The sequence below is a fragment of the Silene latifolia genome, chromosome 1 (assembly GCF_048544455.1).
Source record: "Silene latifolia isolate original U9 population chromosome 1, ASM4854445v1, whole genome shotgun sequence".
Taxonomy (NCBI): domain Eukaryota; kingdom Viridiplantae; phylum Streptophyta; class Magnoliopsida; order Caryophyllales; family Caryophyllaceae; genus Silene; species Silene latifolia.
The window spans coordinates 149634251-149659452 of NC_133526.1; the positions used below are offsets into that span (position 1 = coordinate 149634251).

Sequence of the window (25202 nt, forward strand, 5' to 3'; positions counted from 1 at the left end):
GCAAAACAAATGCAAATGCATACTCAAAAGGATGCAATACCCTCCCCAAACCAAAACGGACAACGCCCTCGTTGTCCTCCAGCATACACCAGCAGAAAAATACAGGGGAACGGGAATATACAATCAATAAGAAAATAAAAACAATAAATAAAAGGAGACAAAATAAAAGAGTAAGAGATACATACAAAATACGAACTTCTCCAAACCAGCCAGAAAACTGGGGAAGTGAGTAGACCAGTAGATACTCGTCGTCGTCGTCACTGCTGTCACGGATCTCCTCCACCCTGAACTCCGGGTCTCTCTCCTCCTCTCTCCTCCTCTGCTCCTCAGCACGAGCTCTCTCCACTGCCACCTCTGGGTCCTCGTCCTCCTCCTCGTCAGCAGACTCCGGGTACCCCTCAGCTGGGAACCGGAAGAAGGAAGGGTGTGGCCAACCCTCTGGAATCGGATGGTGTCGCCGCAAGTGGTACTCGTACAGAGGGTGTAAAGTAGAGTCAAATCCCTCTCCATACGAGCCTGACGCTCTGCAACCTCAAGCAACAAACCGTAAACGGCGCCCCCTTGGTCCATGACCGCAGGCGCCACAAAGGGAGGAGGTGGTACGAAAGTAGCCGTTAGGTAAGACCGCTCGATGTCTGGTCAGTCGGTGGGAGCGGGAGTAGGAGTAGGAGTGGTAGTAGTAATGGGAGTAGGGGTCGGAGCGGGAGTAGCCGTGGAAGGCTGGGTACTCCCTGAAGGTGTGGACCCCTCTCCAGTCTCAAGACGCCGCTTCTTGGCGGCGGGTGCAGTAGGAGGTGGTCGAGGCTGAAGTGGAAGGAGAAGGTGAGGTAGTGGTGGCAGACGGGCACCCCTAGCAACAGTAGGAAGGAGCTCTAGACGGGGAAGAGTGTCACAGGGTAAGTCAACAGACAAGGAGCCGTCAATCTTCCAAGTCTAGTAGTCTGGGGTCAGCCAATGCTGAGAAAGCATGGCATCCAGACTCAGTAGCCTCTCTCCCCCGAGGTACTGCAGGTCACGAAGCCAAACGGGGAAAAGGCGACGCGCAAGAATGGTGGCTATGCCACCGCAGGCAATGGTTCCCGTCTCCTTCTTCCCCTGGCTCTGAAGGTACTGGGCGGTCAAGTAAGCTATGTTGAGGGTAAAAGGACCCTCGCAGTCAATGTTTAGGTAACCGCCCAGGATGGAGAGCTCGGTGTTGGTCATGTTGTTCGGCTCCTTTCGGCCGAAAATAGTGCTCCCCATCAGTCTACGGAAACAACGGACAGGGGGAAGGTGGACCTGATGGAGCTTTCGCTCCCTTAAAGTGGTATGGGCCAGGCACCGCCAAAGTTGACGGTAGACCTTCCTCGGGGCAGCAGTCTTGCCCGTAGAGGTAAGGTCAAGTAACCTACCAAATTTGACACGTCTGTCGTGTACCTGTCAAAAATAAACTAACTAAACTAACTATATAGCTAGGGAAGTCAGGTCGATCTCCACAGGGAGGCAAGATATTTGTAGAAGTCCATCTATTTGGTCACAAATAGGGGGGGTTGTTTGATTTGTTTTCTAAACTACGAAGTTTTAAAGGGAACAGAAATAAAGACAAGAGCAGTAAAAGCAAGAAATAAGTTTTAAACTATCAGAGAGAGAGGGACATGTCAGGATTTCGGTTCACTACGGTAGTCCAGTGACTCAGCTGTAAATAACTCAGACGAATTAATGTAAGACGGATATTGAAAGGTCCTTTCGGTCCACTTTCTATCCTAAAATACCGCTAACTTAACTTTCATTCTCGTCAGGGTAGTCTATTGTTCATAGCAGGCCTATTTAGTCCAATCTTTCGATCTAGGATTAATTTTAGCCAGATTATGGATTAACTTAGAAGCGTGCACTCAACTAAGTCGAATAAATACAATTAAATTGCTATGGTGACAGAGTCTTGTAATCAATTCATCTGTTTCATTTACTACATCGTCACTTTCCTACCGCAGATCCCCTAATCCCAACATGAAAGGGGTTTAGCTACTCATGTCGCTAATTAAACTAATAGCAGATAAATTCTCAGCAATAAACATTATGAAATAAACAATAAATTGCATAAAAGTAAATTAGGGCAGAAGAATAAATGTAACGAAACGAAGAATTAAAGCAAACGAGAGATTAATTATTAATAAGAAAAGAGAAGAGGATTACAATCTTGCGAAACCGGCGTAAAGAACAATCGAATCCGAGCAAAATAACCCAAGAAATAAAGTCACAGTGAAGAGAAGAGTAACGCAGTAAAGTTTTACAGTAGTCAACTTTGATAATGAAAGGATAGATAAAAGATCCTAATAACCTAGTTAACGTAGGTTTAAATAGGAAAGCAATAAAGTTTTGCGAAATAAACATAACACGGACTGTTTTAAAGCCCATAATAGCGAAACCACTCGATCGAGTGGATTAAAACCACTCGATCGAGCAAATCCTCGGCCTAATCTACTCGATCGAGTAGAAAGTTACTCGATCGAGTAACTCGTCTTTCTGCAGCTTAAGGATCGAGTAGATTTCTACTCGATCGACCATCCTGGGACGTAGAAACCACTCGATCGAGTGGTAAAACTGCTCGATCGAGTTCTTTGACTTCAAATCAGCTCAAGTCCGTGCCTGAATGCCTCGTAATCCGTGTCATGACGCTTCCAAACACAGTATCTCACTCTGGAAAATCCCGTCTCCTCTAAATGCATGCAAAAAGGACGAAAAAGAGTACGATTCCACTACTTTCGCATTCATTTCTACAAAATGGACAAAACGAACCAAAGTAGCCAATTCGGGGCAAAATACCATAAAAAAAGTATAAAAGTGCATAGAAATACGTGCTGAAATGGCTAAAAAGACTATATATTATGCACGTATCATTCAGTTCAGAAAAGTTAAGATCTTATAAGTTTAGTTCAGTTCAGATCCTATAAGTTCAGTTCAGTTCAGATCCTATAAGTTAAGTTCAGTTCAGATCCTATAAGTTCAGTTCAGTTCAGATCCTATAAGTTCAGTTTAGTTCAGATCAGATTCGTTTCAGTCCAAAAGAACAGGGCCTAACAATCACTTCTAATCATCATAGTGGACAATATTTCGACCAAATCAATTCATTAGGGTGTTTATTACAGAGTACGTGTCTAAAAGATTTAGACTAAGCCTCTGCCACCCAATTTTTCACTACTTTTTTATTCTTCAAACTCAGACTCAGACTCACTCAAAAAACACACCTATTCCCAAATTCATTTTAGACATTTACACCTCAACTTTCAACTTCTTACCTTATTTTACTTATTTTGTTTGTTTACTTTCATGTCTATATTTTGATGCGGGTGCAATAGGGTAGTGACGAGGAAAAAGCTAGAGAACACGGTTCCCAATACCGTGTAGCTGAACACGGTTTCCTAAAGCCATGGACTATTAATTAGATATTAGGGCGCATTTGTTTCGTGCACGGGTATGGATTTGGAATCAGGAATCATACGCGGGTGGTATGAGTTTGAACTTTATTCCTCATACCTTGTGTTTGTTTCGATTTTGAGTGGTATGGGTTTTAAACTCAGTTAAGGTTAAAATGCGTAAATTAAAATATTGTAATTAATTATTTTTAGTATTATAAAATCATGAAAATGATTATTTAATCAAATAAGTATATAAAAATTGGATTTACAATATGCTATAATTTATTTTTTCTTATTTTTGTTCATTTTAGTTTCATACTCACCCCCCTCCTTGGGTATAAGAAACCCATACCTCATGGGTTTGAGGTATGGGTATGAACCCCTTGAATTTGTGAAACAAACACTTGGTATGGATTTGGCTCATTCCAAACCCATACCTCATACCTTTTTTATGTGAACCAAACACCCCCTTATTATTAACTATTTTATCTTAAAATAAAAGATTAGGAAATCCCGAGTTATCATTGGATTTTATTTGCTAGTTGTTATTAGCTTATTATCCAAGATAAATTAGAGATAGGGTAGATTTTATTTTATTCTTATCTTTTTATCCAAGAAACCTTGGAGATGGAAATAGTATAAATAGGGCTGGTTGTAAACCCTAAGAGAGACACACGTTGAACTTTGAGTTTGAGAGCAATAAAATTACTTTTCTGTTTGTGAACAACCCTAATTAATCTTGCGAGATTAGTTTGCAGTTCATCCTTGCGAGGCTGAAGTTATAGTAGATTGAGCTATAACCTTGCGAGGATTAGAGCGAGATCGCTACCCTAGTTGTGTGTTGTTTCGAGTTTCTTGCAAGGAACGAGAGCAATTCACTCCATATCTTTCATATTTCGTTCATTTCATAAACATAAAATACAAAAACATCGATTCTGCTGCATATTTTCAGATCACGGTCCGTGTATCTAGATCGTGTTCCTTTATTCTACATCAGGAGCATTTGATAGCTTCATAAGGTGGAGGGCCATGTGATGAGCTATGTTGATGCGGTAAGGCGTAGGCTTTGTGATTAGGTAGGAGCCCAAACTTTCAAGCTCATCGGCCCAGAAATACCATGGCTCATCCCGGGCGAAAACGGTACACCCATAAATCGTTGCCAAGTTCTCATTGGGGCATTGTGGCATGATGTAGCCGCCTTTTTAAGCCAAGTTGATCCTCAAGGCTCGAGATGGCCTTCCAAACATGGGAATAGTGGATTTCCGCGGGCACTCTATGAGACGGGGTGTCGTCTAATCCGAAAATCCAAGCTAGTCGGCCAAGGGAGATAGAACGGTCCCTATTCATTATGCGGAAATGTAGCGTGGCTACCATTCCCGTAGTGCGGGACTTATCAATCCGGAGGGAGCTCAAAAATTCCCAAGTAAGACGCGGGTAATTCCGCTCTTGAAGGTTATACATTGCCTTCATACCAAGCCCATTAAACAGTGCCTCCGTTTCCTTATCTATTCCTAAGGCCCTCATAGAAGGGCGACAAATGAACCGCGTCGGGGTAAGGGGACGATTCTTAAAAAGTACAAATTTACCTTTTTGAACCGCCGTCGCAAATTCAACGGTTGGATAATCGAGATCCGGAGTAGTGGATCAGACGCCGCCTCCGCGACAAATTGTGCTTGAGCCCTTGCGATGTCGCCTCTGGTTCTCCTTGTGCCCATATTGAAGGATAGAGAAGGTTGGTGACGGTGTTGGAGTGGTGGGTTGTGGGTAGGATGAAGATTAGAGAAGGAGAGGTGGTGTTTTAATGGAGATTTGTGTAATACTCCGTATTTATAGTCTTGGGGGTACTCTATCGAGTAGCCCTTACTCTGTCGAGTAAGGGTAAGTGGCGACGCAATATAGTTTCTGACCTGTTGGGCACTCGATCGAGTAGCTGGGGCACTCGATCGAGTAGGGGGGTATTCGATCGAGTACCTTGGGTACTCGATCGAGTGTCCGGTTTTACGGTGGAGTTTTCTCGGGTTTTGTTAATTACGCGATTAGGGTATTTAAACATATTCGTAATTGTTTTAAATCACTTTTTACAAAACCTAAAACCTGTTTAAGAGAGAAAGCAACTAGTTCTTCTTCCCAATCGCGTTCTTGACAATTCCCGGAGTTCAGACGGTCGGTTCGTATCGTAGTTCGTGTCGTTGGATTCCTTGCGTCGAGGGTAAGCTTTTAATATAATTTCTATAATGTTTTGTTAAGATTGATGAAACCCTAATTTAGGAATTGGGGGTTTTTATGAGTAGTAATTGAATGGTAGCATCTATGTGTTGTATGGTAGGAGGAGAATTCGTAGAGGAGCCGTTTTGATACAAATTTGTAGATACCGTCTGCGTGTTGTGCTTTCCAGGTAGGATTTCCTACTCAGTATTAGTCCCATAATGGGATATTGGTGATGTGCTGTAGTTAGTTGTTTAATATGATGATTGTGATTGTGATTGTGATTGTGATTGTGATTGGTTTCTATGGCTCTCGAGATGCGTTCTCGGCTGAGTGGGGTCACTTGCGGGAGTGATCTCACGCCCTAGTTTCGCCCTTCGTGGAACCCGCCACGAAAGGGGATGTGCACATTAATGGACAGGGTTATCGCTCGTACGATGAGCGGGGCTTAGGTGGGAACGGCTGCGGTCGGTCCCCATCTGCGGGCTGGTCCAAAGGACAACATCGATTGAGATGATGGGAGTTGGTGGCCTGTGTGTGTGTGTGACAGTTCAGCTGTATGTTGTCTTATTATTGTTATTTACATTGATTGTGTGATTAGTACTGACCCCGGTGTTGTTTTGTAAAACCTGCGGTGATCCATTCGGGGATGGTGAGCGGATATTGAGCGAGTAAAGAGATGAGTCTTGGGATAGCTGGGATGGCCACGACATGACGATAGAGTCTTCCGCTGTAGTTTAGCATTTATTTCTATTTCATTGAGAACATTAGTTTGGAATAATGTATTGTACTTTCGATTTGGTTTCGAGGATTGTATCTATTCATTAAACTATTTACAATAAATGTTGTTTCTGTTTTGTCTATTTGATTATCATACCTCGGGCGACCGAGATGGTGATGTCTTCATACCTGAGTGGTCCTGGTAAGGCACTCGGAGTATGGGGGTGTTACAAATGGTATCAGAGCGACGATCCTGAAACCTGTAATCAATGAACTTAATGAACATAGGGAGTCAATTAAAATGAACCCGGGGTAGAAGTTGTAGGAGCTAGTGGAAATGCTTGGGAGACGTCCTAAAGTCGCGGGGGTCGCCCTACAACTTTGAACCGGTCACATGGGGGAAATGTGTGTGTTGAGTCATGTGTGTGCTTAGTAACTTGCGTAACAATGTGATGAATGTGTTGATGGTTGGATGTTCGAGTTGGAAGTTGATGAGATAAAAAGAAAAGTGATGTTAGATATATATAGACATTGTTGATGAAATGATAGCATGATGGAATGTTTTACAACGTGGCAATTAATAGCATGATTGTTGTGATATAATGTGATTTATAAAGTTAGCGTGTTAGTATATACGTAATATGCGGGTAGCTCTTACGTATTGGTGGTACTTGATCGAGTGAGGCTGACTCGATCGGATAGGTTTTTGGCGATTTTGAGTCCAGAATCGCGTTTTGGGGCACTCGATCGAGTAACTAGGGGTACTCGATCGAGTATGGGGTCACTCGATCGAGTAGCCTAGATACTCGATCGAGTGGGTTAGAGATCAGAAGGTCTGTTTGGTTCTGGAGTTTGGGTACTCGATCGAGTACATGGGGGCACTCGATCGAGTAGCCCGTTACTCAATCGAGTGGGTTTGGATACTCGATCGAGTAGGTTCTGAGCAACGCGTTTTCGTGTTTTGAGGTCTAGTACGTGTGTTTATGTTTACCCTTTCTTATATAGCTTCAAGATGCCGCCCAAGAGAAATGCTTTGTATGCGAGAGGCGAGCTTATGACTACGGACGACATCGTCAAGATGTTAGAGCACCAGGATGCTCTTACCGAGACCCCAAGAGAGTGAATGAGGACAAGGATAAGAGTAAGGAGAAGGAGGTTGACCATGCTAAAGTCAGCCTCTATATTGCGAGGTTTAACCCGAAGGAGTACAAGGGAGTTGAGGAGCCTAACCTTCTTGATAGTTGGCTGAGGGAGATGGAGAACATACTAGATTTAGTTCGATGTCCTGATGAGATGAGAGTGGATCGACCGCATTCTATCCGAGGGGGAGGCAGTGGCAAGTGGTGGGATTCAGTGAAAGTGAGTGCCAAGGAGATATATACCAACCAGGGGTTACCCGCTATACCTTGGGAGGAGTTTCGTAGGGTCAGTGAGGAAGGAGTTCGTGAAACACGTGAGGAGTAAGTTGAGAGAGGAGTTCGACAAGTTTAAGATGACTGCTTTGAGATGTCTCGTGGGTCGAGTACTACGGGCGGTTCAATGAGAAGTCTAGATATGTTGAGGATATGGGTTTGAGTGAGGAGAATCTGGCTTTGAGGTTTGAGAGAGGGCTAACCACGAAAATTATGGATAAGTTACCCGTGGGAGTCCTTACTGATGTAAAGGAAGCATATGAGAGGGCTGGGAGAGCTGAGAGACTAGTGGAGATGGCTCAGGAGAGGTCAGGTGGAGAGAAGAGGAAGTCTGAGAGCGAGGGTGGTGGCCAATCTAATTTCAAGAAAGGCAACCACAATCAATCTAAGGGATTTTCTTCTGGGTCCGGGTTTAGTCTTTGGAACTTCCTTTGGGCGAGGCCGTGGGAGTGTGAGCAATAGCCGGGAGTGACTGCTTTGGTTGTGGTGGCGTAGGCCACAAGAGACATGAGTGCACGAGCGCACGGATCTTTTCGAGACCTCGCACGAGCTTTGCGAGCAAATGGACCCCGGCGGGATCATGGCCAAACCGGGAGGTCGAGCTACCAGAGTGGAGGCAACCGCAACGGCGGTAATTCTTATCAGAAGACACCGACGAACAACAACAACAACAATCAAGGGTCGGTGCTAAGCCGACCGCGTCAAAGATCTTGTCCAGGAGGTGGGCGGAAGACCGATGGCAAGTTGTTCATGATGGACAAGAAGGCACGGTGAGGAGGATGTGCACGTTATCACCGGTACATTCCTTGTTAATGGTATTCCTACCTTTGTTCTGTTTGATTCGGGGGCTTCTCAGTCGTTTGTGTCTTCGAGTCATGTAAAACAGTTGGGTTTGAGAGTATATGAGTCTGTTAGGGAGCAAGTTTTCATACCTTCGGGTGAGTCTGTATCGTGTGGGAGGTTGTTTAGAGATGTATCTTTGATAGTTGGGCAAGTCGATTTCCCTGTAGACTTGCTAGAGTTTCCTTTTAATGGTTTTGAGATGATAGTTGGGATGGATTGGTTAGGAAAGTATAAGGCTAAGATAGACTGTCATCAAAAGAAAGTGTCCCTAAGAGGTCCTAAGGGTGTTAGTGTGTCTTACCGTGGGTTTCTAGTCAAACCCAAAGTTAAGTTGATTGCAGCTGTCACCTTGAAGTCGTATCTGAGGAAGGGATGTCCTCTGATTTTGTGCCATGTGAGAGATGACCGGATAGAGAGCCCGGCGATTGACGAGATACCAAAGTGGTGGGAGAGTTTGCGATGTTTTTCCGAGGAGATTCCGGGTTGCCACCGAAGAGGGAGATAGATTTCATCCGTTGGGTTGAAGCCAGGGACGGGGCCAATCTCTAAGGCACCGTACCGTATGGGTCCTAAGGAGATAGAGGAACTTAGGAAGCAGTTGGATGATTTGATAGAGAAGGGATACATTAGACCAAGTGTATCGCCTTGGGGAGCACCAGTCCTTTTCGTGAAGAAGAAAGATGGGAGTTTGAGGTCATGCATAGATTACCGGAGTGAACCGTGTGACGATAAAGAACAAGTATCCTTTGCCAAGGATAGATGACCTGTTTGATCAGTTGAGCGGTGCAACGGTCTTTTCTAAGATTGATTTGAGGTCGGGGTACCATCGGTGAAGATTAGAGATGTGGACATACCAAGACAAACTTTCACGTCGAGGTATGGCCACTATGAGTATGTGGTGATGCCATTTGGGTTGTCTAATGCGCCGGCAGTGTTTATGGATTTGATGAATAGGATCTTCAGACAGTTCTTGGATCAGTTTGTAGTAGTGTTTATCGATGACATCTTGGTCTACTCTAAGACTAAGGAGGAGCATGAGGAGCATCTGAGGATCGTGTTGCAGACCTTGAGGGATCATGAGTTGTATGCTAAGCTGTCCAAGTGTGAGTTCTGGTTGGAGAAAGTTGCCTTTCTGGGGCATGTAATCTCTAAAGATGGGGTAGTCAGGATCCGGCGAAGATTGAGGCAGTGACAAAGTGGGAAGCACCAAAGAATGTTGCTGAGGTGAGAAGTTTCTTGGGTTTAGCTGGATACTACAGACGGTTCGTGAAAGATTTCTCCAAGATAGCTAGACCGATGACAGCGTTGATGAGGAAGGAGAACAGGTTTCGTTGGGATGAGAGTTGTGAGACGGCGTTCCAAACATTAAAGGAGCGTTTGACCACAGCTCCTGTCCTAGCATTGCCTGAAGGGAGCGAGAATTTCGAGGTTTATACAGATGCCTCGAAGAATGGGTTGGGGTGTGTGTTGATGCAGAATGGTAAAGTGATTGCCTATGCTTCTAGGCAGTTGAAGCCTTATGAGGAGAATTACCCTACTCATGATCTGGAGTTGGGTGCAGTGGTGTTTGCTCTCAAGATTTGGAGACATTACCTTTATGGAGCAATCTTTAAGGTATTTTCTGATCACAAGAGTCTCAAGTACATCTTCACGCAGAAGGAGTTGAACATGAGACAGAGGAGGTGGATGGAGTTGATTGGCGATTATGACATGGAAATCATCTACCATGAAGGGAAAGCCAATGTTGTAGCTGATACTTTGAGTAGGAAGAGTGTACATTCTTTGTGTACAGCTCTATCTTTGATGAGGCTGAGAGATGAGGTAGCGAGGTTCGGGATTCATGTGATGCAGAAAGGAGATGCCATGGGTGATATGACAGTACAGCTTGAGTTTTATGATGGCATTCGGGATAAGCAGGCTTTGGATCCTAAGATAGTGGAGTGGAGAGCTGGAGTAGAGAAAGGGACAGTGTCCCGCTTTTCTATTCATACAGATGGTAGTCTGAGGTTTGATGGTAGGTGGTGTGTTCCGAATGACGAGGAGTTGAAAAAGACGATCATGACAGAAGCGCATTGCACACCATATTCAGTTCATCCGGGTGGAGACAAGCTTTACAAAGATTTGAAGAAAACGTTTTGGTGGCCTGGGATGAAGAAAGAGACAGCTGAGTTTGTGTCCCGTTGTTTGACGTGCCAGAGAGTTAAAGGGGAACAGAGAAGACCACAAGGTAAGGTTCAGTCTTTGGAGGTGCCTGAGTGGAAGTGGGAATCCATTTCCATGGATTTCATTGTGGGTTTGCCTAAGAGTCAACAAGGTAACAATATGATTTGGGTGATAGTGGATCGTCGACCAAGTCGACTCACTTTGTTCCAATGAAAGATACATGGACTAAGGCACAATCGGCTATGGCCTATCGAAAGAACGTGCTTAAGTTACATGGAGTCCCTAAGGACATAGTGTCCGACAGAGATGCGAGGTTTATATCGAGGTTTTGGAAGGAGTTGCGGGAATCGTTAGGGACAAATCAAGATGAGTACACTTTTCATCCTGCGACGATGGGCGGCCGAGAGAACAATCAAGACTCTTGAGGATATGTTGCGAGCTTGTGTGATGGATTTTGGTGGTAGCCGGGAGCAGAGGTTGGACTTGATAGAATTTTCTTACAATAACAACTATCACACTAGTATTGGTATGGCACCGTTTGAGGCTTTGTATGGGAGGAGATGTAGGAGTCCAATCTGTTGGGACGATAGTCTTTGAGGCGATGGTTTTGGGACCAGAGATGGTACATGAGATGGTGGAACAGTTAAGATGATCGAGGAACGGATGAGAGCGACCCGGATCGACGAAAGAGTTATGCAGATCTACATCGTCGGGACATAGAGTTTCAAGTTGGGGACAAGGTTCTTCTGAAAGTGTCTCCTATGCGTGGGGTTATGAGGTTTGGGAAGAAAGGCAAGCTAAGTCGGAAGTTTATAGGGCCTTATGAGATCTTAGAGCGAGTTGGAAGTTGCTTATCGTCTGGCATTACCAAATGTGCATTAGAGAGAGTGCATAATGTGTTTCATGTATCGCAGCTGCGGAAGTATGTGAGTGACCCGTCACATGTGTTGGAGGCAGAGAGCTTAGAGCTGGATGAGTCTTTATCATATCTGGAGGTGCCTAAGCAGATCCTAGACCGAAAGGTTAGAAAGACCAGGAGTGGTGAGACAGTTTTGCTTAAGATCCTTTGGTCTAACCATGAGACCGAGGAAGCTACATGGGAGGCAGAGGATATCATGAAAGAGCGTTACCCCTTCCTTTTTGATCAGGTATGTAGGGTTACGGGGACGTAACCTTGTTTCTTTTAGGGGGGTAGCAGATGATCGCGAGCAGTTTCTAAGAGTTTTATACACCTTTTGTATGTTGTGTCGGTAGGTTGTCGGGATGAGTTGGGTAAGTAGCGTGTTTTATATTGAGTTTTGTTTTAGAGTTTTGTTTTGGTTGTTGAGTCGGGAATGTTTTGGAGTACCTTTGTTTTAGTAGTGGTTTGAACTTCGGGGACGAAGTTCCTTTTAAGGAGGGAAGACTGTAATACTCCGTATTTATAGTCTTGGGGGTACTCTATCGAGTAGCCCTTACTCTGTCGAGTAAGGGTAAGTGGCGACGCAATATAGTTTCTGACCTGTTGGGCACTCGATCGAGTAGCTGGGGCACTCGATCGAGTAGGGGGGTACTCGATCGAGTACCTTGGGTACTCGATCGAGTGTCCGGTTTTACGGGGGAGTTTTCTCGGGTTTTGTTAATTACGCGATTAGGGTATTTAAACATATTCGTAATTGTTTTAAATCACTTTTTACAAAACCTAAAACCTGTTTAAGAGAGAAAGCAACTAGTTCTTCTTCCCAATCGCGTTCTTGACAATTCCCGGAGTTCAGACGGTCGGTTCGTATCGTAGTTCGTGTCGTTGGATTCCTTGCGTCGAGGGTAAGCTTTTAATATAATTTCTATAATGTTTTGTTAAGATTGATGAAACCCTAATTTAGGAATTGGGGGTTTTTATGAGTAGTAATTGAATGGTAGCATCTATGTGTTGTATGGTAGGAGGAGAATTCGTAGAGGAGCCGTTTTGATACAGCTGTAGATACCGTCTGCGTGTTGTGCTTTCCAGGTAGGATTTCCTACTCAGTATTAGTCCCATAATGGGATATTGGTGATGTGTTGTAGTTAGTTGTTTAATATGATGATTGTGATTGTGATTGTGATTGTGATAGTGATTGGTTTCTATGGCTCTCGAGATGCGTTCTCGGCTGAGTGGGGTCACTTGCGGGAGTGATCTCACGCCCTAGTTTCGTCCTTCGTGGAACCCGCCACGAAAAGGGATGTGCACATTAATGGACAGGGTTATCGCTCGTACGATGAGCGGGGCTTAGGTGGGAACGGCTGCGGTCCCCCACTGGCGGGCCGGTCCAAAGGACGATCGAGATTGAGATGATGGGAGTTGGTGGCTTTGTGTGTGTGTGTGACGTTCGGTTTGTATGTTGTCTTATTATTGTTATTTACATTGATTGTGTGATTAGTACTGACCCCGGTGTTGTTTTGTAAAACCTGCGGTGATCCATTCGGGGATGGTGAGCAGATATTGAGCAGGTAAAGAGATGAGTACTGGGATAGCTGGGATGGCCACGACATGACGATAGAGTCTTCCGCTGTAGTTTAGCATTTATTTCTATTTCAGTTGAGAACAGTTAGTTTGGAATAATGTATTGTACTTTCAGTTTGGTTTCGAGGATTGTATCTATTCATTAAACTATTTACAATAAATGTTGTTTCTGTTTTGTCTATTTGATTATCATACCTCGGGCGACCGAGATGGTGATGTCTTCATACCTGAGTGGTCCTGGTAAGGCACTCGGAGTATGGGGGTGTTACAATTTGAGGAGAGGGATTTTTTTAGAGGCAGGAAGAAGAAGATGAAAGAATGAAATAATGGGGGGGAGGGGGTGTCGTGCGGTGTTTAGAGCTGATTTGGTGTTCCCAGCCGGTAGGGCACCGGCTGCCGCTGAGCCGACAGGGGACACAAGCCTATATTTTCAAAAATCTTGTTTTCTTTTAGAATGGAATTGGTCGCGCTACCGGTGGGGGCACCGGCTGCCGATCCACCGGCAAGGACCTCCAAGTCTTCTTCCTTAACATATTTTGGTCAACAGGTAGGTGCTCCCTGCCTGCTGCTGACCTACCGGTAGAGAGTACTGCTCTCCTCAATTTCCTCAACTTTGCAGCATAATAGGTGCCTCTGCCGGCGGACCGGCTGCTGGTCTACCGGCAGAGGACACTCCTCTCCTCAGATCTGTCATGTTTTCCTCATAGTTAGGTGTCTCTGCCTGCTGCCGGTAGAAGACACTCCTCCTCCACACTTTTTCAATCAAGGGGGTGTTCCCAACCGGTGAGCCGGCTGCCGGCCTACTGGCAGGAACACATCTTCTCTCATTTTCAATTTCTCTTATTAATTAAAATTTGGACGCGCTGCCAGTAGGGGCATCGGCTGCCGGTCTACCACCAGGGACCACAATTTGCTTAATTTCACAATTTTTTTCCCAAGTCTCGTGTTGACCTGAGCTTTGTGCCGGTGGGTCCACCGGCGGCCGGCTTGCCGGCAGAGAGCTCTAGGTGCTAGATTTCGCATATTTTCCACATCGCTTTCCAATAATAAAATCTCGACTTCTTCCTTTGGCCCCTTTTCTCGTGTTCTCTACTTTTCAAACTGACACATCATGTCGGGAATCGAACCAAATGAAGATTATACTTGTGTTCCACATGTTAGAATAAGTGTCCTCCGACAATAATGCGATCACAACTGTCGATCATAATGATCACATGTTTAAATCTCATATTTAAGAATACATGTGGGAAGTAATATTTTACAGTCAACTGGTCCACACATATCGGTAATGATTGGCTGACTAGAGTTTGACATTACTGTCGTGCGACGGTGGTGATCAGTTGATCCCCTTAGGTCATACCTAAAGGGTGACGCTCTTAATTGATTATTTAATTAATCGTATATAGATACGGGTTGATTAAGTTGCTTGAAATTGACGGACGATTTAGTGAGTATAATTGACGTGTCTTATTGTAATTCGATTAAATAAGATACGGACTAAGTAATCAAATTGTTTTATTACTTAGATAAAATTATTGTTTACGAAACAATTGAAATTGAATGAATAATTTATTATAAATACAAGATGTAATCTATAATACGATAAACCGTTTTGGTACAAGTAATTACGAATTACTAGTCGATTTTGTATATGACATATTTTATGAGTATGTTGATTTTTAATATGTTAAAAATACATACATGACAAGTAACATGTGACATTTGACAAATTGACAAAATAATGTATAAAATGGACTTTCCATTTTACATGATATGTACCGAAAAAAATAGGGTGGTTTTAGGGTTTGAAGTGTGCTTTATATTTTATTTAAAATCGCAATCATCACACTAAAAACTTAGTCTTACATACCTATAATTTATGGGTAGAAGGAAAGGCCATGCATTGGCCCTAAAAACCCACCCCACCCGGTTTTAGAGAAAGGAGAAAGCCAAGGGGTTTTGCTCTATAATTACACTACACTACAACACTTTTCACTAGTGTAATTTTATTTTTCATTCACTAAAAAAACTTAGAGAAGTTAAAGAAAGAAAATACTCCAATTTCTCTCCTCTCTTGGCCGAATAACAAGAGACCAAAAATAATATTTTGGATCAATTTTTAAGCTAGATTAATAATATTACTAGTTCATAATATTATTAATTATTAAGAATAACACCTTGGGTATAAGATTTTGGCAGAGGTTCTAATTTGAAACTTTGTTCATCCATTATAAGGAAGCTCAAGAACTAACAAATAGGTGAATTTGTTGGTGCCCTTTTGATCCGAAATCCCAAAGTAAGATTGACGATTTCTTCTCTAATCTTGTTTTTAGTTTGCATGCATAAGATCTAGTTATTATTTTATCTCTAAATAATCACATTTGCATGAAATGTATAGATATGGAATTAATGAATCCTAACAAGTGGTATCAGAGCCTTAGGTTATTTGCATGCAAATCGGTTTATTGTTTTTCCGAGTTAATCTTATTAACAAACAAAACTTATAATTTTGTGTTTATTATGATATATCATGAAATCACTTTGCATGTTAAAGTTTGTGGTCCTAAAATGTATTTGGGATATTTTGGTTCATTTAAGGATTATATTGTTCATTTTGTTAATTTATGACATAAAAATGTGATTTTGTTTATATAAATGTCATTTTTGGACGAAAATTACTTAGACTTAGAATTTTCCAGTGGTTTTTTGATATGTTTTCACATGTAATACATAATGATGGCCTGTAAATTTTCATGTTAAAATAAGTTGTTTTGCTCGAAATATGAATTTTATAAGTTAAAATCGTATTTAAATGGGTAAATAGGTTAATATGAGTTATATTTCGAATTTAATCATGAAATTTTAATATGTTGTCACATGTAATTTTACAAGATGTATGTAAAATTTTTGGGTATAGTGAAGTCTTTTTGCATGATTTATGAATTTTTGATGAAAAATCACATAAATAGTGACTATAATTAGTTATAATGCTAAAACATACTTCATGACTAAAGAAAAATGTCACATGTTGCATTTTATCATATATTTCAGATCTAAAAGTGAAAATTTTAATAAATTTTCTCATATTTTAATGGTCATATTTGTTAAAACCGATAAACCGCAACATTGTTTTTCTCGATATTTTTTCGAAATATTTAACCTAAGTATTGAACATTATTAGAGTCATGGTATTTTTCCAGAATGTTCATAAGTTTTAATGTCAAATTTTGAAATTATTTGAAATTATTTTGATTTAATTTGAAGTTTATGTTATAAAATTGTAATTTTAAGTCCATAATGAATAATATTATCAAATCAAGTTGAATTATTGTCAAAGTGTTAGTGAAGACTAAATTTTGAGTCCTAAGTGAGTTAGGATAATTAACTTGAACATAAATATGAGTTTATGTAACATATTGTGATTTAATAAGTTAAATCACGCAAATCCGTAAAAACCGATTTAGCTCTTTAAAGACGATTTGGCTCTTTAAAGGCGATTTAGCATAAAATTTGGCATGTTCATACATATTATAAATGTTGCATTTTATTTATGATTGTCATAATTTTGGTTTATATAATTTTTAATTATGTAATTTTACTTAGTATGGCCTTAGTTTTTAGTCGATATTACCCGAAATGTATGGGAATATCGATTCGGTTGTAATTTTGGGTTCTCGTATCACCAATTTGTAATTTAATAGTTATTTAATTTTTATTACAAATGTATAATAGGAAATTATGTAATTTATTTTGTAATTTCCCGGAGTTCCCGAAGAAGACGGTGTTGCCTCGTTTTGCGTGCCAAGACCGAAGTTCAAGGGACCAAAGGAGTTGGTTTCCGCATTTGTAATAGTTTATTAGATTTACTATTTTAGGAAGCCATACTAGGATTTTATTTTTATGCTTTGCATTTTATTTATATGTTGCATGCATCGCTAAATCGTCATAACTAAACATGCATTTTTAAATCGAGTTTATCGACCGTGTCAATTACAATTATCGTAGTTCACCGCTTTAGTTCACTTAAAATGTGATAGATAATAAATTGACATGACCTCTCGCTAAATAAACAATTGAGACTTAGCCTTACCAAAAAATTAGAAACCATGAAAACCTATTTCGTGAGGGAGTGCGCTCGGCCAAACCGGGGTACAAACCTTGTTACGTAGGGGAAGTGGGTGATAAATGTCTATCCACCGAATTCATGTTGATGAGGGTTGTATCGCCAAAGCGTTCCCAAGTTAATGTGAATTTGGATCATGGACACATTTATTCAAAATTTGGGTTGTACTCAACAAAAGTATTCTCGACCATAGCCGGATGTGTTTTGGGCTAAAGATAAAAATTAATGTAATTTTATCGACCAAGAGTTCTAAAAGTAGAATCGATTAAAGGGTTAATCCACCGAGTTATATTGATAAGGGATGTATCGCCAAAGGGTGCCCAAGTTGATATGAATTTGGGTCTTGGAATCATTTATCAAAGTTGGGTAGAGGTCACTAGATAAATGCAATAAAACTTGTTTAAATTAAAATTTACGAGTATTATTATTATTTTAAAAACGACAAGTGTTTTATTCCTTCTATTTTTGTTTTGTAGACCACTTTTATTTCTCATAACAAATGGCCGCACCAAACAACAACGCTCACGCTCTCACTAATGTTTCATGGCTCCGATCCTTCATGGATCGTTGTAAACTTGAAAAGAATGGGTCAAACTTTTCCGATTGGGATGCCCAACTCAAGCTAGCCGCCCAAGGTGACGATAAGGTTCGTTACCTTATGGAGGCCTCTCCACCCGAACCTAATGCTAGGTCGAGTACCGCAACAAGGGAAGCCTATGAAGCTTACCATAAGGAATCCGCCTCAATTAAAAATGTGTTAATTTTTGCGATGGAGGCGGATCTCCAAAGGAGAGCTTTCAAAATGGGCACCGCTTATGAAATTTATTCCAAACTTGTGACAATGTTCTCACAAACACCGAGGATCGTCCAATATGAGGCGGCCTCGGCATTCTTTGATATCGATTTCAAGGAGGGCCAAAAGGTTAGCCCTCACGTTCTCAAATTGTTGGAGCTAGTCGAGACATTGAAAATTCAAAAGGTTGAAATCCCCAAGGAGCTCATTGTTGATAGGATTATTCACTCCTTATCCAAAGTCAAAGCATACGTGCAATTCCAGGTGAATTTCAATATGCAAGACAAGGACGTGTCTCTTGAGGAGTTGCACAAGTTACTTGTGCAAGCCGAAAGAGACATGGGGCTAAATATTAGCCCACCTAAGGATGTGCTAAATATAAGTACTAAGAGCAAGGGGAAGTTCAAGAAGAATGGGAAAAAGAGTAAGAGGCAAGCTCCCATGAACACCAAGGCTAGGACTTTTGAAGCTAGCACTTCCAAACCCAAGAAAGGTCCTCTTGATAAATGCCATTATTGTAATGGTGTTGGACATTGGAAGAGGAATTGTTCCAAGTATCTTGGTGACATCAAAGCTGGAAAGATCACTCCAGTAGGTAAATGCATATTCTTTCTTTTATGTTTCTAATTCAACTATGGTATTTTGATACAAGTTGTGATAATGTATCCCCTTTTTATTGTAAATAGGGCCTCCTCCAAGCAAAGACAAGGGAAAAGAGAAGCAAGCTTAAGAAATCACGAAGGAGCTAGGAGTAGCTACCAATGAAGCTTGGCTTTTATTATTGTCTTTATTTTAATGTTATGGATTTTAGAACTATTTTGATTTCCGTGTTCGGCATGGAAATGTGTGATCCTTTTAAACAATGGTTGTATTTTGGATTTTGGTGGCTTGGCTTGCAACCCAAGTCACCCCTTTTATCGTATTTGTTTGTTCTACAAATTCGTCTTTATATGCTTGCACATAGAAACATATGAACATCTACTTAAGTGAACCAATAGAAAATTATAATGATAGGATTCATTATATGTCCACAAGCTTGAAACTTGTGTATTATCAATTATAAAGTGATGTTGAGTTGATGAACTCTCCTAAAGGAATGTCAATTACCAAGTACACTCATCAAATCTAAAATCTATTAGTCAATCTATGAGATAGTCCTCCTTCTACTTCAAAATCATTATTTGTGTCTCATAAGCTATCTTTGAATATATAGTGTATTTATTCTAAAGAAAGAGTGGGAGAAAAATGAAGACACAAAGAATACAAAGAATAATTTGTATGCTTGAGTAAATGAGATCTACGATAGAAAGAATGATTTGTATACCAAAATTGATAATATACATGAATAGATGAGTTCTACATAACAAAAGAGACCAAGTGAAATAATCGAAAGAATATGTTCTTAAGATAACTACACGAGGAGACCAAAAGAAAGTTCTTGAATGAAAATGACTAAAGAAAAGTCTCAACAAGAGATTTTGCTAGTTTATGACCTAGATATAAATAGAGTTTCAAAATTGATACTTACTTAAGAGCCTAAATGAAACAAAGTTGCATCCTTGAATATAAATGAGATTTATGATTGAAAGTTGCAAAGAAAGATATGTCGATGTCTACAAGAGCTAAGTTAATTATTAACCACGCTAGTGTCGTTACTTAACCTCATTATGAAAATGAAATGGTTAAACCTCCTTCCGAAAAGAGTATTTTGAGAAGGACGTGTATTAAATGGGATTTCACGTTTAAGTAATGACATTGCTACGCATCATTATAAATATGAATGGGTTAGAGATTAAAATCTCTTTCCATAAGTTTAAGATTGAAACCTTTTCAAAATAGGTATTTTGAAAAGATATGTTAGAAACATATATGGTTTTATCTTAATAACTTGGCAAAGCAAAATTGATTTCAATTCTTGAAATGTTTCGATTGAGTAGTCAAATACGAAACATGTGGAATTGAGTGGGAGTTTGAAATTATCATGTGAAGACATGAAATTTAGTGGGAGCAATCATCTTATAAAATTTATAACTCATTACTCATTCAGAATGACGTGCTAGTACTGTCTTTCACAAAGAAGTATTTGAGTTTTCAATTGTGAATGAAAATGGACTAAGATGAATCCAATCACAACATGGGATATTGGATAGGCATTGAGATATGCACATCAAATCAACGGGAAACGTAGGTTATTCATATCGATGAAAATGGAATTACCATAAGCAGTCACGGTCATTCATTGAACCTAAGAATGGTTGATTACATGATTAAAGATTACTAATGTTTCCGCCATTAGAATAATCATGCACATGTCCTATAATGAATCATATGCTTAAGAGCATGATGAGTCATTGGTAAGCCATATAAGAATCATCATGAATTCTCGAGGAGAACTAATGAGCTATTCTAGTGTTTGATAGAACACTCTGTTATGTGACAAGAAGTTGCACATATTGAAGTTTCGAAAACGCGTAAGGATTTATGAAAATCCTAAGCTAATTAAGCTAAAAGGAGAAATAAGAAATTTGAAAAGATACTTGGTTATAGTAAGAAGTTACTCAAAACTAGTATTTTCAAATTTGCTAGAACTTATGAGAAGTGCTAGGCTAATCATCTTGACAATTGTTGCAAGATCCTACAAAACATATACCTGGTACATTATGAGTTGGAAGAACACTTGACTAGTGCAATTTATGTCGTCCACCATAATTCGTTTGTTATGTGATAAACAACAAGAAAGTTCTCTCAAAATAAAGAACCTAAACCTAGTTTGGGAAACTAGATATGTACTTGGTGAGATTCATGCTATGTAAGACAAACATGAAAATAAAGGAAAATGCAATTCAAGAGTTTGAACACATGGACACATGTTGTGTTAAACTCATGTTGCAAATGACTAGTGTTTACATACTTACAATATACATCACAAGGTGGTAATATGATATTGACTACCCGAATGTGATGTCCACATTTGTCGTTTGAGTTATTATTAACTCACCTTATACTTTGTTACATCCAAACGGGTTGTAGAGACAATTGAACCCCGTTAAAGTGAACACGGATTAGCATTGTATTCGCCCATATATAGTCACTTACATGAGGCGACGTCTCGAAGTGACTAGAGTGTGATACGATTGATGGCAAGTTCAAGTGCCATGGAGTCATGTGAGATGACTAGTCGATCACATAGGCAGACTGTTAGGAACACTTTGTCGGGCTAATGACCGCTTATAGAGTTCTGGCAAATTTATATAGCCTGGTCGTGGCGAGAGCTACTATATTACTCTAATGAGTCAATTCTTTGACTAAAGACTGTTCGCCTAAGGTGGCACAGTTTCAGATTAACTTTGATTTATGTTACTACGACCTTCGTAAATGGGGTCAAATGGGCAAATTTTGGGTTATGATGGCTGTGGCTAATCGAAGGAAATAGTGCGATAGGAATTGTCCACCCCTTGTTAGGGTTAAAACAATATCTCAGGGCCACTCGAGGAGTAATGAACTGGAAATGCGTGGCCACGCTCGGAAGGTATCTATGATAGATAATTCCGGTCAATCAGTTATTCTCCAGATCGAGGAAACAACTCTCGATATGATCACTTGCAACTACGACCCAAAAGACACCTTGCATTGAGTGGGAGATAGTAATAGGAGAAGAGAATTGGTGACGCACACTTATCGAGGATAAGTGGGAGATTGTTGGAATAAGTGTCCTCCGACAATAATGCAATCACAACTGTCGATCATAATGATCACATGTTTAAATCTCATATTTAAGAATACATGTGGGAAGTAATATTTTACAGTCAACTGGTCCACATATATCGGTAATGATTGGCTGACTAGAGTTTGACATTACTGTCGTGCGACGGTGGTGATCAGTTGATCCCCTTAGGTCATACCTAAAGGGTGACGCTCTTAACTGATTATTTAATTAATCGTATGTAGATACGGGTTGATTAAGTTGCTTGAAATTGACGGACGGTTTTGTGAGTATAATTGACGTGTCTTATTGTAATTCGATTAAATAAGATACGGACTAAGTAATCAAATTGTTTTATTACTTAGATAAAATTATTGTTTACGAAACAATTGAAATTGAATGAATAATTTATTATAAATACAAGACATTGTAATATATAATACGATAAACCGTTTTGGTACAAGTAATTACGAATTACTAGTCGATTTTGTATATGACATATTTTATGAGTATGTTGATTTTTAATATGTTAAAAATACATTACAATTTCACATGACAAGTAACATGTGACATTTGACAAATTGACAAAATAATGTGTAAAATGGACTTTCCATTTTACATGATATGTACCGAAAAAAATAGGGTGGTTTTAGGGTTTGAAGTGTGCTTTATATTTTATTTAAAATAGCAATCATCACACTAAAAACCTAGTCTTACATACCTATAATTTATGGGTATAAGGAAAGGCCATGCATTGGCCCTAAAAACCCACTCACCCGATTTTAGAGAAAGGAGAAAGCCAAGGGGTTTTGCTCTATAATTACACTACACTACAACACTATTCACTAGTGTAATTTTATTTTTCATTCACTACAAAAACTTAGAGAAGTTTTTTTTTTTTTTTTTTTTTGGCAGCAATACATAAAGGTTTACAAACTACGTCCCTCTCATGGCCCTCTTAGCAAGGTCATGAGCGGTCCTATTAAAGCATCTAGGAACAAAAGAAAAACTTAAACAATGGAACATCGGAAATAAAACGCCCATATCATCTAGAATCCCCTTTACAAGGTGATGCATCAGTTCCCTTCCAGTTATTTGGAGCAGTAGCTTGAGGCAATCCGTTGATACATCTAAGTGTCGAATCCCTTGGTCCCTTGCCCAAATCAAGACATCCTTCAGCCCAATAGCTTCAGCCTGCATCGCGGATTGCGCCTTTATTTTGATACCTCTATGAAAAAGAGTGGTTCCATCTGCCGCAATTGCCACCCATCCAATGGCGGCCTCCTTAACCGACTTCCACCTCGCATCAACCATAACCTTTATGGTGGCACAAGAAGATGCCGCACCAACCACGTAAAAGGGGTGACCATCCCTCGGTTCCATGGGTTCCATGGGCGAATAAGTCAAACTGCCCCCAACTTCCTTATCCACACCCCGTACCTTATCCCCCTCTTCCCACGCCTCTAACACTACATCCACTGCACTTCGCCATATACCATAGAACATCTGAGGATGAAAAGTAGCTTCCTGAAACACCACCCTATTTCGAACTACCCATAAGCACCACAAGGTTCCCAAAAATTTAATCAGTCTAGGAATTGCACCCTCCAACTTACCCAGAAAAGACATCCAATTAACAATCCAATCTCCAATATCCATAGACGGTGCGCAATTAACCCGTATGCCCAAATCCAAAGAAGCCCAAATACGCTGAGCGACACTACAGTCCCTAAAAAGGTGTGCTCTGGATTCCATTCTCCCATCGTCAGCCGCACACATCTTACAGCTAGTGTCAGCCTGGAAACCCCGCTTAGCAAGGCTCAACCCCACAGGAAGGGAATCAGAAATAAGCCGCCATAAGAAAGAAAATACTCCAATTTCTCTCCTCTCTTGGCCGAATAACAAGAGACCAAAAATAATATTTTGAGTCAATTTTTAAGCTAGATTAATAATATTACTAGTTCATAATATTATTAATTATTAAGAGTAACACCTTGGGTATACGATTTTGGGAGAGGTTCTAATTTGAACCTTTGTTCATCCATTATAAGGAAGCTCAAGAACTAACAAATAGGTGAATTTGTTGGTGCCCTTTTGATCCGAAATCCCAAAGTAAGATCGACGATTTCTTCTCTAATCTTGTTTTTAGTTTGCATGCATAAGATATAGTTATTATTTTATGACTAAATAATCACATTTGTATGAAATGTATAGATATGGAATTAATGAATCCTAACACCACAATCTTCACCGAGCTACTCTTACGTGACAACCGTCACCAAATTCCATTTGCACAAGATGAAAGTTGTTCCAAATGCTCTCATGATATATCTAACATGCATGCAATATTTACAAAAAATGGTGGTTCTTGAGGAACTCCACCAAACCTATCACTTGAAGTTTCTTTAGACGATTTCCTTATTGGGAAGCGGTTCCCCGAGGTAGAGAATTTCAACGGTTCCTAGCTTATCTCCTTGGTAGTATCTCTTCACCCTTTGGCCATTTACTTTGAAGCTTCCACCTTCTTCGCTCCAAAGCTCAAAAGCATCATATGAAGAGATGTCCATTACTTTGAAAGATCCCGACCATCTAGAGTGGAGCTTGCCGGGGAATACTTTTACTTTTAAATTGAATAGAAGCACTAGGTCTCCCACACTTATCTTCTTTTCCACAATTTTGGCATCATGCCAGTTCTTGGTTTGGTCCTGGTAGATTCTTGAGCTTTCATAAGTTTCCATTCTCAACTCCTCTAGTTCACTCATTTGGAGGAACCTCGTTTCGCCGGCGGCATCAATGTCAAAGTTCATCTCCTTAAGAGCCCACCATGCCTTATGCTCTAGTTCGACGGGTAAATGATAAGCCTTGCCATACACAAGTTTGTACGATATCGTCCCCATGGGTGTTTTGTATGCCGTCCTTAGAGCCTAAAAAACATCAGAGAGCTTATGGGACCAATCCTTTCGACTTTTGCTTGTTACTTTCTCAAGGATGACCTTGATTTGCCGGTTGGAAACTTCCACTTGCCCACTTGTTTGTGGGTGGTAGGCAAGGGCGGTTTTCTGCCTCACTTCATGAGCTTCCAATAGGGCCTTGAAGGCGCTCTTGCGAAAATGGGAACCTCCATCGCTTATTACAACTCATAGAGTTCCAAATTTAGGGAAGATTGTGCCCTTGAATAATAATTTAGGGAAGATTGTGCCCTTGAATAATTTTATCACAACTTTGGAATCATTTATAGGAGATGCTACCGCTTCAATCAACTTTGAGACGTACTCCACGGAGACCAAGATGTATTCATTGCCACACGAATTCGGAAATGGGCCCATGAAGTCAATGCCCAAACAATCAAAGAGCTCAATTTCTAGG

At 40.6% G+C, this 25202-nt stretch overlaps 2 protein-coding genes across 2 annotated transcripts; both read right to left on the reverse strand.

Annotated features, from left to right (window-relative positions):
• Positions 1–22772: 22772 nt before the first annotated feature.
• LOC141657869 (uncharacterized) lies at positions 22773–23615 on the reverse strand. The gene has a single exon (XM_074465255.1). It carries the CDS (start codon positions 23613–23615, stop codon positions 22773–22775), a length of 843 nt encoding a protein of 280 aa, XP_074321356.1.
• A 626-nt stretch (positions 23616–24241) lies between these two features.
• LOC141657875 (uncharacterized) lies at positions 24242–24733 on the reverse strand. Its single transcript, XM_074465267.1, has one exon. The coding sequence runs from the start codon at positions 24731–24733 to the stop codon at positions 24242–24244; it is 492 nt and encodes a 163-aa protein (XP_074321368.1).
• Between the last annotated feature and the right edge of the window lie 469 nt (positions 24734–25202).

Coding starts and splice junctions, on each gene's coding strand:
- LOC141657869 (XM_074465255.1), bottom strand. CDS start 23,615: ATGTGTGCGGCTGACGATGGGAGAATGGAATCCAGAGCACACCTTTTT.
- LOC141657875 (XM_074465267.1), bottom strand. CDS start 24,733: ATGGGGACGATATCGTACAAACTTGTGTATGGCAAGGCTTATCATTTA.